This window comes from Anomalospiza imberbis, chromosome 13 (genome assembly GCF_031753505.1).
Source record: "Anomalospiza imberbis isolate Cuckoo-Finch-1a 21T00152 chromosome 13, ASM3175350v1, whole genome shotgun sequence".
Classification (NCBI taxonomy): Eukaryota; Metazoa; Chordata; class Aves; order Passeriformes; family Viduidae; genus Anomalospiza; species Anomalospiza imberbis.
The window spans coordinates 8,423,493-8,438,259 of record NC_089693.1 but is presented as its reverse complement, the minus strand read 5'-3'; the positions used below and the strand labels follow the sequence as shown (position 1 = coordinate 8,438,259).

At 41.6% G+C, this 14,767-nt stretch overlaps 1 protein-coding gene and 1 long non-coding RNA gene across 11 annotated transcripts in view; one reads left to right on the top strand and one right to left on the bottom strand.

Annotated features, from left to right (window-relative positions):
- ARNT2 (aryl hydrocarbon receptor nuclear translocator 2) overlaps window positions 1-14,767 on the bottom strand; it is a 92,845-nt gene that overhangs the window by 44,999 nt on the left and 33,079 nt on the right. For 9 of the 10 annotated variants that reach the window (XM_068203768.1, XM_068203773.1, XM_068203767.1 and 6 more), the window contains 3 exons: window positions 14,140-14,184; window positions 11,405-11,618; window positions 9,297-9,510 (listed from right to left, as the gene is read on the bottom strand). In XM_068203768.1, coding sequence (XP_068059869.1) covers window positions 9,297-9,510; window positions 11,405-11,618; window positions 14,140-14,184 — 473 coding nt within the window. The remainder of the gene's footprint in view (window positions 1-9,296; window positions 9,511-11,404; window positions 11,619-14,139; window positions 14,185-14,767) is intronic. The other variant, XM_068203772.1, reaches the window with a different exon arrangement.
- Window positions 5,426-7,344, top strand: LOC137481841 (uncharacterized). Its single transcript, XR_011003709.1, has 3 exons — window positions 5,426-5,636; window positions 6,438-6,526; window positions 7,132-7,344. It is a non-coding gene; the product is annotated as an uncharacterized lncRNA (long non-coding RNA).

The following is a 14,767-nucleotide window of genomic DNA, read 5'->3' as shown; positions in this document are numbered from 1 at the left end:
ACAACTTGTTATTACAAAAGCTCAGAAGGCCAAAAGGTCCCTGCTGTGCCTGCCTTCATGTTTGACTAACCAGTCTGCATCATGTCATTCTCCACAGTGTTGGGCAAATATGCATCATTTTAATTAAATTAAAAAGGAAACTATGTGGGCTTTTGAGCCTTGCTATTCAGTTAATTTTCAGGGACTATCTGAAGGGATAGTGTTACAGATCACATGCAAGTCTCTTTGCTGATGGACCTGGAAAAACTGGACTAGAAACTGGAGCAAATAATTCAAAGCATATGTTGAAAGTTAAATCATAACACAAAAAAAACCTCAAAAAACCAACCCATAAAACACTTTAACCAAATGTATTTTGAACTCTCAAGAATGGTTACTGAAAGTATGAGGCACATTCAGAATATTAAGTAAAATAGCTTATTAAAGCCCATACAGATCTCTAGACGTAAGTACACAGCATCTATCTGTGATCTCTGCAGGTGTTTTCATTCCCAAAACAAGTACCTATGACAAAGTTCATGGCTCCATGATTTGGGCAGTTGGGGTAGCCCTTCTGTCACAAATATCAGATGTACCTGAAGGAAAGACTGAGCTGGAGAAAACTATCACAGTAACACCTGTACAAACAGCTCCTTAAAAGACAGTTGGACCTTCTAGAAAAAGGGATGGAAAACCCAGAAACTCCAAAGCACCATCAGCAGATACTCCCAGGACAGTACAGCTACCTAAAATAACACTGGAATACGTAATTTATTCTTTTACCATTCACAGCTGCACAATAAATCAAGACACAAACGTTGAAAGTAGCTTCTAAACTAACCTACTTGCTTCCCTTGGATGCTCAACAAGTAGCTTTGCTGAAAAGCCTTTCTGCCAAAAAAGCTTCCTCTCCTGGCATTCTATATTATTTGTACTTCATTATCAAACTCAAGTAACTGGGATTTATGCTTTGTTAGTAAATACTAGTATTGTCTGGTTCTGAAATCTGGCTGTGGTGGTACACCATGGAATAGTTCATTAGAGGAAATAATGACCACAAGATGACCTTGTAAGATACATTGCTGTGGACAGAATTAAATTTAAACACATGAAAAGGGAAAGAGAGGGAGAAGAAAAAGGCTCAAGGATGCTGTCTGGTTGTTTTTACAGGTTCCTTCTTTAGTTCAATTAAAATAAGGTGTGTGGGGCAAAACATCCATTATATGTTTTTTTAATTCTCTTTTTGAAGACTCCAGACACTTAAAAATCACATGCAAAAGTCTCCACACTACAAAAATAGAAAGAAGAATGTTTGAAGACATAAGTTCACATGCCAGGGACTGCAATAAAACAGACTAAACTAAAGAACACTGCCCGTGGGCCATGCTCCCACTCTGGTAGTGAGCTGCCCCACGGGAGGCTTTTCCCTCCACACAGCTCTGTGCAGGGCATCAGAGAGGAGCCAGGGGGACCTGTGATCTCAGCAAGCTGGTGGGAAGCCAGGGAAGGACCAAAGACCCAGAAGTGCTGTCTTGGCTGCCACAGAGCTGAGCCTCAGCTAAGGATGGAGAGGTGAAAGCAGCACGGGATAAACCAATTATGGGTGGAATATTCCTACACACGAGGCACCCCTCCTCCCCACGCCTCCCTAGGCTGCTACTACAGCTCATCACCAATAACAAAATATTTCAGTGCCTTGTACTGACTTCACTGAGACAACACAACAGACAAAGCTCCTGCTCCACGAGGCAGATGTTAAAGCTGCATTCTCCCAGCATCTGCTGCCATCAAAGCACTGAAGAACTTGAGAGGGCTGCAAGTTTGCCAGTGCCAAAACCCTCCGGGCACACTTGGACTGTTTTACTGCCAATGTATTAACCAAGGAAGTTGTTCAGGTATTTGTAAAACTCCAGTATTTTTGAAAGGGGGGAAAACCCCACTAACTCCATACAGCCCATCATGTTTAACAAAACAGAGGAGGCTGAACAAATATTGGACATTAAGGAAGTATCCACCACCCTTGAAACCCAGCAAGTGAAAGCGATCCAGTCCAACATCTGTGATAACAGACCCAAGAATGCAGCAGTTTCCAAGTGGGAAATTCAAGGTGAAGACTGAATAGAAACAGCAACCACAAAACCCACTTGCATGTGCATGTCCAAACACCTGAAAATTCACCCTAAAAGCATTCCCTAATGCTAATCAGGTGCAGTGAGTCTGTCTCAGGAGTACTAGGCTAAAGTTGTTTCCTTGTTTTGGTAAAACCATGTACTGACCTCTTTAAACCACCATTATAATTACCAAAGTAATTTTTAAAAAATGCTATTTATTATCACTGGTTTTTCTTCCACTACTATCCACCCTAATGGAATGTGTCAGCAGTGGAGAGACCACTGGGTCACTGTGTTTTTGTAAGAGTTGCTTTTGAACTGCTTTATACATAGTTGGCTTCTCCCAATATTTAGGGTTCCCCCCCGCCCCCCAGAAACAGTCCTAGAGACCAAATGATAACAAAATTCTCTTGGAATGTTTGAGAGATTAAATGTACCATACATTTAAAATATGATCATTTGAAAGTACCAATTTCTTGAGAGCAGACTGTTTTTTCTTATTTCTGTGTTACTGTCTAGTGTGTCAAAGGGCAGGAATGGCACTCTAGGATGCCCTACAGTCACAGGTTCCTTGTTTCCTGCACTAATTGATTTATTTGCAAACAGAATGGGGATGGAAGAAGCAGGACATTCATTTCCTCCATCCAGCACGTAAAAATCCTGCGGGCTGAACAGACTAAAGCTGAAAATCCACAAATTCCTATGCTTGGCACTGCCCAAGTTCTAAGGCCATCTCTGGCTGGCACTGTGACCACCCTGCTATGAGAACAAGCAGTCCACAAAAATATGGGTAGGTCTTTTTCTCTGGAACAACAGCACAGCAATGGGCTGGTGTGGATGGAAAGTCTCACATCTGAAACATCTTCCTCACTCTCAGCAATGCCAGTGGGACCACATAACTCTACTGAAAAACAGGTATCACATGATGATTTGGTAGTTGTCAACAACAAGGCAAATCTCTTTCCAGATTTCACACTTAAAAGACAAAAAGATGCCTTGCCAAAATGGGCTTTTTCTACAGTAAAAACAGACTGGAACCCGAAATATGCTGTTCACATCAGTCACTCATATACATTCTATACATAGCAGTATATTTCAAGAATTGTTCCTTCTTTTTCAGAGCAACCACAGTGTTGAAGTATCTATTTTCAGAAATCTCTGTTACCTTCCACTGCAGGTACCATAATCCTGACACAGCTGTCTCCAGCCTCCAACACTCCAAGGAATAAAGTGGGGGCTGTGTGGGTATGTGTGGGTGGGTGGAAAATCCCATAAAAAACTGAGTCAAGTCTTGGACAGTTCTGCAGAGACATAAAAGAATTCAGGACATATCATGTCTATGGAAACTTTCTCTCCTCCCCATCCCACCAGCTTCGCTGTGTGCTGTTTACTGGGTGCCTGCTTGTCTTCGCTCTACAGCTTGTGATGCTTCATGGACATTCAGTGAAAACCTCTGTTGTATCCTGGATAAAAACCACAAGTAGCTATTAACTCTCTATAAACAAAATATTATACAACTCATTCCCCACCTGCCCAGAGGCAACTGTCTTACTAAGTCAGTCACCCTGTACTACGATGTTAAAATCAAAAATGTTGGGATCTGGTTTTAATTCTCTGTTCTCTGACTTCCTAATCTGCTGGGCTGGGCACGTTTCAGAGACAGATGGTTCTTTAGGGTTCATGTACTTAAAAGAGCTCACAGACAGAAGTAAAAAAAAAAAAAATAAAGAAATCAACTGCTGTCAGCTGAAACAGCCCTTCACACGCAGAGTACCTTTCTGATGCATAAACCTCTGACAAATGTGCTCTTCAGAACCAAAGGCTACAGAACAAAGTCCCAAAGGAGCTCTACGACAGCTTCTTGTTTAGTCAACTGTCTCAGCAAAAATACGCTTCCCTGAAAAAAGGGGTTTTTTATTTCTTTTCATTTCTTTTTCCCAGGGAGTGTTAAGAGGTCTGAGTAGAAAAGTATCAATCTTTGACAAGTATCTTAATGTCTACAAAAGACAGAAAAAAGACAGACCTTCTGACAATATATTTTTGATATAGAACTTTTGGCACAAATACCTGCAATAGACATTTTTACCCCTTTTTTTTAATAAATAGGCTGATCCAATTTTAAAGTGGATGCGGAGAAACTAATACAGCAGTTTGCCAATAGAGAGCAGAACTCAACCCATACATTGTTTTGTTAATATATTGCTTTTCCATTAAACATGAGTTTTACTATTACTGATGATGACGTTTACGGCAGAACGGGATTGTATTTGCCAGGACTGTGTTTCTTGTCATGGCTCAACTCAGTCTTTGAATTTCTTTGGAGAATTTTATATGTGAAGCCAAAGAGGAGTCTCATCTAGCTCTTCTCTGTATCAGCTGGAATTCTAAATAATTCATGTAAAGTCAGAGTTCAAAACACATTTGCATTCACTTGGCTGGTTGTCAATTTGAGAACCATCCTCTTCCTTCTAAGAAAGATCAGGCAGAAATCAGAGCTGGAAAACAGACATGGCAGTATAAGGCAGCTCACAGCACAAAAAATCCTGTGCTGATTTTCAGGAAGATTATGCGTTGAGGAGATAAGTTATCCCTAATTTTCTCTTTCACATGGTTATTTATCCTCTGTTCAGTGCTGTGGAATGCCTTACTCTGCTTCTTCACTGGCGAAGTGCCTGGTCTCTGGCACTTCCCTCTCTCGAGCTGAACACTAGTTTTCTCATTTTTACAATTTGACTCTATCTACAACATCTGGATTTTGTGGCTGTGTCTACAAACTACTTGGTAACGGGTTTGCAGCTGGACAGAAAACTGCCTAAGCTGAAATCATCACTGCAAGACAACATCTTATTAGAAGGTTCTGCGAGACAGGTTCCCCAGTCCAAATCTATGCTTGCATAGCACGGAGTGATGCTTCCATAATATACATGAACCACAGAAAACTGTCACAATGCTCCTTTCTTCTCAAGAGATGCCTATCAGCTCAACTTTTGCTGTGGTCAGTCATCATTTCCATCATAAAGTTCTACTTTGTTGCACTTAAAAAATATGGCAATAAAAGATCTTGCCAAGACTAAACTTGGCATACAAGTTCTGTCCAGAAGTAACCTCAACTAATCTTTGTCAGCTAGCAAGTGAAGTGACTTAGTCATTTTTAAATCACTTGTAAATGAAAGCTGTAGAGGTTCTGGTTCTCATAATTTTCTTGCAGTCACTGCTCTGCACTTTCAGCACCCTTTAACTGTTCAGCTGGAACAGTTTGCAAGGACTCCTGGGGAACCCGACTGTCCTGAGGAGCCTTTGTGTCATGGGTGGGATGGCATGTGCTGCTCCTTGGCATATTTCGGGTTCCAGAGGCTGAGGCTGAAGGGAGATGTTATAGCTGATTTCTATGTGCTGTGCTGCCTGCATGAAGGCAACAAACCTGGGTGTTTCCCATGTGCACCACTGCAGATACTGGGTGCAGGAACAGGGATCTTACAGCCCTGACAAGCACATCCCAGACACATCATGGAATCACTGGGAATATTTCCAGGCAACCACACAGAGGTGTCTGTATTGATCACTCTTATTTCATGAACTGCTTATGGACAATTAGAGCTGTAGAAATGAGTCCTGTAAAGTGCTCTGAACACTGCATTTTAACCGAAGGACAGTCTACAACAATACTTACTTAGTCATTTTTTTTGAAAGCTAATGTAGCAGAGGAATTCTTCAGAAGTGGCTTTTCTCTACACTTAAATCTAAGTTCTGTCTGCTCCCTGTACCATTAGAGATATGTTGTCTGCAACTGAGAGGCTCTCACTTGCACTGGGGCTGAGCCTGCACCTGAACCCAACATCCCCCAAGTTCCACCAGTGCACCCTGAGCTCAAAGAGGTCCTTGCTAATGGATCCTCCTGTGGGATCTGATCTTCATCCATATTTGAAGTTTTATTTTGACATCTGCAGATTTTGAAGAACAAAGAGGGAAAATGAATTATCACTCTGAATATCTGCCCCATTCTGATTAATCATGCACATGACGCACATAAAGACTTCTTGGGAGCTCAGTTTTTTGCCATCATCACGGCTCAGCTGCTCTTTTCTAGATCATTTCTAACCATTCATACACTTCACAGTTCAGCTTTCATGTTGCTACAATGTGTTAGCAATTAATGCACAATAAACAAGCAGACAATTGTTCCATTTCCAGGGAATAAAATCTCCAAGGACACAAAATTAAATACAAATTATCCATCCTTCCCCATATCCTAAGATTTCAAGGAAGAGCAAGCAACTAACTCCCAAAACACATCACGTGGTTGAGGCCATGGTTGACAGACACTTTAATATGACATACATTTTACAGCTCCTGAAGTCCTGTCTCCTCCTAACTATTCACTTCCTGCTTCTCCTTGGTGTTAGTACTCAGAAGAGTTTGAGAAATCCCATCATCAGGTGGGCCAAACAGTTGTCTGTACCAAAACCAAGGGGCTTTAGCTTAGTTTAGCTTTCAGCAGGTCAACCCCTTGCTGTGACTCATATGTAAGTACCACAGAAGTGCCAAAGGAGGAGAGGGTGAAATGAGGTGAGGATTGCATAAGCTGTGTGACTGCCAAAGAAATGCTCATGTGAGCACAGCCCCAGTCCCAGCCTTATTCCTGGGGGCAGAAATGTGAGCGGGAGCCTGCTTCCTCCACTGGCTTGTTCTCTGTCCCTCCCCATTGGCAGTGGCAGCCTCCCAAGTTCTCAGGGTCTGCAGCAGCATCTCTGAGCTAGCAGGACTGCTAAGAGGTGCTGGGAAAATCCCAGCAATACCACACTAATGATCAGCACTTGTAACAAGACAATTACAACCAAAGGACACCACTCCGATCTGCTGCAGGGCAAGTGAAGTCAGTCCTCAGTCAAAGTCCTCAGACAAAATGCTGTCACTGCTTTCTCAGCTCAAGGGCTGAAGGGCGAGGTTATAGCACTGAGAAAATGGACCCTGAGAATATGAGGAAGAGAGCAAAATTAAAACTCATAACACACTTTCATTTCAAAATCTTTTCCCTAAGCAGATCCTGTGCTCAACAGCCAGACGTTACTACAAGATGAGGATGTTCCTACTGCCTAAAGCAAACTTCACTCTGAGCAAAAAAACATTCCAGATGCAGCTGACTGGCTTGTGGTTTCCATCACTTTCAAGCTCTACATTGCCTTTTGTCCTGCATGAAACATGCCTTTGGAAAGCCAAGGAAGACTTGGTTCAATAAACACCAAATTAGAGGAAATGCATTTGCCTCCTTGACATCTTTTAAAATGTCACTAAAACACATTATTTCAGGTCACTGCAAGATTTCTTTCAGTACTTGTTACAAAGCTGCTGCTCTCAGTATGGCCTGTGTTACAGCAAGGGAAGTGCAACTGGCTGAATGGACTCTAGAATCTCCTTTCTCCTAGAAGGTATCTCAAAGGAGCAAGAGTGATGGTGCTAAAGTCCTGCTGCCCGCTGCTTATAAACAAATTGAGGCTGGACTGACAGTCCTTATAGAAGACTGCTTCTCTTATTTAACAGTACCTTGTGGAGTGGAGGAAATACAAGTTTAAAATAATAAATCTAAAACTTTCTGGTTATCTATATGTTCCAAAACCTGACAGAACTACTTGTATACAAAATTACTGTACTTTACCAGCCACACCTTTAAAACAAAAGTATTCAAAAAGCTGAGCAGGCAACCCTGCTTTCCTCATGCTGGGAAAATGTTCAGCTGTCCATGTACACCAGATTTACAGGCCTTCTGTGTCAATCTGACAACTCCAAAAGATTCAGGCAGGGAAAAGATTTAGCTCTATAAATACTATTGAACTTCTCTTTCCACTGGCTACAGATCAATTCAGTGCAGAAGAAAAGCCCATAGATAAGGCTGGAAAAAATACAGAGTTGGGTTTTCACAAGTGCTCTGCATTTGTCTAGTCCAGCTCCAGTTTGAGCAGGTTAAGTCCCATAACTGAGCACTTTTGGAAGTCAAAACATGACTGTTCACTAAGGCTCTGGAGTAATTGCTTCTTGGACAAGATGGTATGTATGTTAAAATGTATTAGAGGCTGCAAAATAAAAAGAGAGGTTGTGCTCTTTTGCAAGTCTCGTGGTATGAAACTCAGCTGGTTTTGCCCTGCACAGGTTCCCCTAACTGTTCACTTGGTTTCTATCCATCTGGAGTTTCACCACAGAATTTTGCTTTGAGTTTCCCATTTGAATACATGAAAGCTCTGCCAAAACCACATCACATTCAAACCACAGGAAATCATGAATTTGGCACTGTTTTGACATAGAAGCTGTAAACAGTGTGCAGGTTCACTCAAAACTGGATCACTGTCCTTTGAGTTATGAAACACAACAAAACTTCCAGCAAACCAGATCAGAAATCTTAACTACTAAAGCAAAGAGAAATTATGTGACTTCTGCTAGGATCAGGGGATTTTTTAATATTATCCCCTACATTTTTTCCTTCAGCTAGAAACATAATATGTGAAGAATAAAAAGAAAAGTTAAGTTTCCTCCTTTCCAAGTTTGAGTTACAACAGGATTTAGCTAATTCTCACAGCTCTAACATATACATATCCTATTAAAGACAAGGTAGTTTCCTATTGGCAGCTTTGAGCATGAATAACTAAAAGTCAGAGTTGTAGATATGAATATGGTTTAGTTTTATGTGCAATATGATAGGTAATCAACTTGCAGGTAACTTACACGACTGCACAGGAGCTTCATGATTAAAACCCAGTATATTTTCAGTTGCCAAACACTGAAATTTTTACCCTCAAGATTCCAATTAGCAAACCACAAGGAACTTGTATGAAAACAGAAAAGTCTAAAGTATGATTTTTGACTTCAAATTAAACACTGCCCTAAAGAAACACATACTTGTAAAGAAGTCACAAGTTCATTGAGGATGAAATGAAAACAATCTAGATTCCAGACCATGCCTAAGAACAATCCAGATTCCAAACCAGAGTCTGAATGCAGAGCTACATGAAAGTGGTTTGACTGAAGTCAGTGAATAGGAAGCAAAATGCAGTCACTCAAAAGAAGATTTATATTACTGTACTGCCTGCAAGAAAACATACTTTTTATCTAGCCAAGTTTTGCTTTAACCAGATTTTTACACCTGGCACTGTGAATGTCAGGAAAAGCTCTCCAGGGATCCTGAACACACAGAAGCATACATCAGCCATATCTGACCTGTCATGGAGTTTTCAGATGTACACAGTTGCTCTCGCAGCTTTTCCACATCGTCTGGATGAACCTGCTCGTACAAAGTGCTGCCAAACCATTCCGACTGAGGCTGGTTCAGCACAGGAGTCACAGAGTCTGACACGTAGATCACTCTTCCCGTCTCAGCTGCAACTACAAACAGGAACCCGTCTGCAGCCTCCAGGATAAGGTGTTTCAGTTCCTTCCAAAGAAAGGATTTGATTAGAATGCCAGCGAGGAAAGGGAATTAAATATAATGTCTGTCACTGTCAGAGAATATTGTTTTCTTGTGATCTTAGTAGCTGATCAAAACTGAGACAGAAATTTTCACTGATGTAACAATACAATCAAACTTGCAGCAAGGCATAAATTGCCCATCTCAATAACAAACAACATTTCATTTTCTGTTATTGCCTTTCATCTGGTGATCTCCATGCACTTAAGGAAAATAAACAACTAATACTCACTGTATAATCTGTGATAGGCATCTAACATTAAAAAATAAAAAGATATTTCAGAGTACAAACAGAGGAAATGAACAGCTCTAACTCATGGCAAACTCATCCCTTAATTAAAAGCTCTGAATAATTTAATTGGAAAGAAAGCAATAAGACTTTCTAGTTTGATTCTCCGTGGCCCTGCTCAGGATGAGCTCTGTTTGTAAATTAAACAGTCAGCGGACAAAAGGCAGAAAGTGTAATGGGATTGAGGAAAGAATCTCCAGCCTCTTCTTCCATTAGGGGCCCTAAGCCACTACACAAGAAGGCTCTATTGCTTTTTGACTTCTTTTTCCAGCTGGTGAGTATGAAGCCTCAGCATCACCCAGAAATACTCCCTCTTTCCTTAAGAGAGCTTGAAAACCTCTCATGGCAAAGGATGATAACCACCACTCCAGTTCCTGGAAAAGCAGCTTGAACAGCCTTTGGTGGCTCCAGTGACCACCAGAGCTTGATAAGATACTGCACCTGGAACTCAAACACAGAGCTCTGGACAAGCCGAGTCCCATTCCAGGTGGGACAGCTCAGCAGGGCTAGTGTCTGAGTGGTAGATATTAGCTGATAAGGTGAGGATAAAAATCTGGTGAACTACTAAGAAATGGGTAACTCATCTCAAGAAACTCAACCTGTAAACTTCTGCTTTGTTTTAGAGAAAGCACATTGATCCTGAACTACTGACTAAACAAAAAACCTCACAGCACAGCTAGTCACACTATACTGAGGATAGTGTAATCAGTTTTGCACATTATTAAAAAAAGATTAAAGCAAACTCTGTATTTCTGCAAGGTTTAAAAAACGAAAAAATTGCAATGAGAAGTGACTAGGGTGTGCCACCAGCAGAATGGCACAGTCCCTCCAGAAACACACTCCAGGAGAGCTGGAATAAGTAGTTGTGAGCACTGAGGGGTCAGCAGCAGCTGCTGTTTATCTAAGAGAAAGAAGTATAGCCTCCAGCCGTAACTTCCATGTGTAAGTGCTTAAATCACTTCAGACCACAAAAATGAACACTACACCCATAGGACTTCAAAAACAATGGAGGTGGTAGGAATTTTCAATGTGCTCAGTAAATAGAGTTTTCCTTCAAGCACTGGGTGCATCTTCCTTCTTCCATCAAAAATGTAACCAAGAAGTACCTCAGCCAGTACAGATGGGATTCATCCCTGCCCAGTTCAGCTGCTGGGAACTCCAGCATCAAGACTAAATGATGTTTTTAACCTTCCTCTAATCCCCAGAGAAAGAGGCAGGTCTTTCCAGACTAATTTTTTACTTATTTTAGAGAATCTCTGCTATGATGGGAAGAATCCAGATCTGGAGGTGAAAATTCCTTTCTTTGAGGCAGTGAGTGACTTGTTTTTCAGATGGATGGATCTCAATGGTAAGAATGCCAATTTGCTTCTCCAAAAAGAAGGATCTGTCACAGTGTTAAGATCATGTCCAAACCGTTACAAAAACTGTCTGTATTCACACCTTGGATATGTAACTGGTACCAGCTGCTACACGACAGTGAAGGATCAAGCTGAGGCTCTACTCCTCTCAGCATTTCCTCACACCTTTTAAGACCAAAAACCCAGGGATAACCAACATTTTTGTAAATTCTACCTGTTCTGTAAGAAAGGAAGGCTTGTAAGCTCCATCAGTAGATTTGTTTCCAGTGCCCCTCATGGATTTCATGTGGGAAACAGCCATGCGAAGAATGGTCAGCTTGTCGGGCTTACGAGCCAGGGCGCTGCACGTGGGCACCATGTCCGACAGCTCGGTGATGTACTGGGTCATCTTATTTCTCCTGCGCCTCTCAATCTCACTGTGATTCTCCCTGAGCATTTAAAGAAACACCAAAGCAACAGGAAAGAGATGTGAGCAGTGTAAGAATCTGAATTGGAGGTAATGAATCATAATGCTTCGCACTTGTTTTGCTGTTTGCACCCCAGGAGAGCAAAGTGCTTTACAAAGCCAACCGCTGTTATCCCTCCGTTTACAGACAGAAAATCCAGGCCACAGACAGATAAATATGATTTGCCCATAGCTGTGAAAAGAACCTGTATTTCTATTTATTGGCTTGTGGCCTTAATCTCTTAACCAGTTTAATCTCCTTTGGTTTAAGGTCCAAAATGAAGTAGAAATATGTGAGGCGCTAACATCTGCCAACTCCAGTCAAACTCCCAGATTTGCTGTGATGCATCTCTCAGCTTTTCATAAAAGGTGTCCTTTAGAGGAAACCTCTCACTAACAACTGGATCAGCAGGAAACATCAGCACTGACTTATGAAAAAAATCCCTCTCAGTGACAACACAGATCCCAAACAATGCTGTCTGGAACACCCCACATCCCTGCAGGGAGTCACTACATGCTTGCAGGATCAGACTGCAGCACTGGGATCATATATGAGATAACAGTACATACCAAAAAAAAATCCCAATAAATAAATAAGTATGAAAGACAGCAAGTAAACATCCAGCTTGTCAGACATAGACTGGAATTTATGTTCAGGGACAATCTAGCACAGCAGGGAAGCAACAATGACAGTACTTGATGCTGCCCCAAGTTGGGCTAGGCTGCAATGTTCTCATCCTTTAGAGGAATCATATGGCTGAGGTGGTGAATCAAATTTGAGAAATCCCAAAATGGACACCACCAGACTCTTTCAGAAATAAACATCTCAGAGTTCAGTTTTCCCATTCTGGAAATCACCATTGCTTGGTCAGCATTAAGGAATCACATCAATATATACATCTGAAATGGTCCAAATGGACCTAGAAGGCTTCAGTGCCCAGCACTTATTCTTCTCATACTGTACCTGTCAGGTGGCAGCTAAATACAAGTACACGACAGGTAGATGATGCTTCAGTTGTCAAAGCAGCATCTTCCACTGATTTCAATGAGCTGTGCATGGCATTGTCTTGTGGGATCGCTGGCTGATCCAACAAGATGTGAGAGGTGATCGCTTGGAGAGTCCACCAGCATTGACTGATGTGATAACACAACATTAAAAGAAACTGCAACATTCTTTGGAGCTGACTGCTATGAAGACTGACCATGAAAGCAGAAGCTAGGCTTGGCACACATTTTGGACACTTTTAGGAATTAAGCCTTTTCTTGAAATGCAGGAAAGAATTGTAAGCTGCTTCCTGAAATAGAGGAATGCAAGGGCTTGCCCTGCTTTGGGTATCCTGCCCCTGCACATACAGGTGTTACATGCACGAGGCACAGTCTGCAGAAACAACACTTGTTAGGGCTACATGCAGTTATTATTCCTGTGCTTACTGTGTGATATGCAGAAAATCCAGCTGTGAGAGCCCATGGCTGCTCAGTAAATTACAGCCAAGCCTTGCCTGAGGTCACTGTCCAGGACACTGTAACAGTGAACCTTTCATTTCACCTGGCTGAGGAACAGCCCTCGTGTGGGTCTGCACAGATGTAGGAGGGAACAGGGGGAGTTGGATCATACACACAGCTGGTGTGACAGTGCACATGTACACAGAGCACACATGTGTACATGCCAGCTGGGACATGCAGATAAATATGGACACGGGGAAGATAAAAGCATTTTTACATGATGAAAGCTTGCTCTAAGTTCAGCATTTTCAGAGAAGCGGTGGTTAAGAAAAAGAGAGAGAGAGACAAAGAACAGACAGATTCAACATACATTTCACACTTGTAAGTACACAATACATTGTCTACCACTGAAGCATTTTAGTACTTCTGGACATTGAAAACAACCCTTATAGTAACAAAGAGACTGTAAAACTTCCTGAGAGAAAAGGGGTATCCGAATAGTCCATTTCATTTATGATCTTAAAAGCTAGAAAGTAATAGCATGTTAATCTACTGGCTGTGGAAATGTTCAAGCAGACAACACCCCAGAAGTTTCCTGAAACTAGTTCAAATTTAAATCTTTAAAAGAAAAAGAAGGGCTGTGTTCCTCTTTCAAAGTATGTGTCCTAGGAACCCTGGCATTCACAAACTTGTACAGAATGATGTCCTAATTCTGTCATTTTTAACGCTGTTTTTATATGGAAATTACAAAGGGACATTAAATTTTGGGATACAGGGGAGCTGATCCAAAACCACTAAGGGTTTGTATTTCTGAATTCAAGTAGTTTCGGAACAGCCAAAAGATCAGTATGAACAGCATTATATAAAAGAAAGATGGGGGCAAACCATATTTGACTTCCCTTTTTCCTACCTTTCCCTTCTGTGTCAGCAGTACTTTGATCATCATCCCACCTAACTCAAAATAACCATCTCTCCAAACTAAGGCACACGTACTGAGATTTTATGGACACGAACATCCCCCTCTTTTCTCTCAGCAGAAGAGCTCTACAGGACACGCCTACCTTGCAAACTTTTCCTTATCACCAGTGATTTGATCACCATCATACCTAGAAATAAAAGATAGTACATCAATCAACAAGGGTTATGCACTGCATGATGGCCAACACACAGCAGAAAGCAAAAAAATTCACAATGACAAACCATTACAAATAACAGCAAGAAAAACAAGGGAATGAGAATGATACAGCAAAGAAAACACAGAGCCTGATCCAAGCCATGCCAATCCAGAAACTTCATTTGTATATTTACAAAAAGAGAAGACACATTTCAGTGGATTTAAGCAAACACTTTGACATACACCGATTTCTTGGGAAACTTAACAAGCAGCACCAGTACAGAAAACACCAGTGAGCTTTTATCCACAGCAGGGCATGAAATATTCATTGCTGTGCTGGAAGTGAACGGGCTGTATCTGTTCCAGCTTGCAACCACAGCTCCCTCCATTCAGCAGAGGGCACTGATGGTCCACAGATAACACGGAGGGCAGAGACACGGCTGAAGGGCGATGCCTTATGTAAGGGAGCCTTCAGGAAAAAGCTCTGAAGGTACAGACACTGCACTGATTGTCGTGGAGGCTGGCAAAAGGCAGGCAGGCAGGTGAAACTGCTGGGTAAATAGAAGTGAAATTTA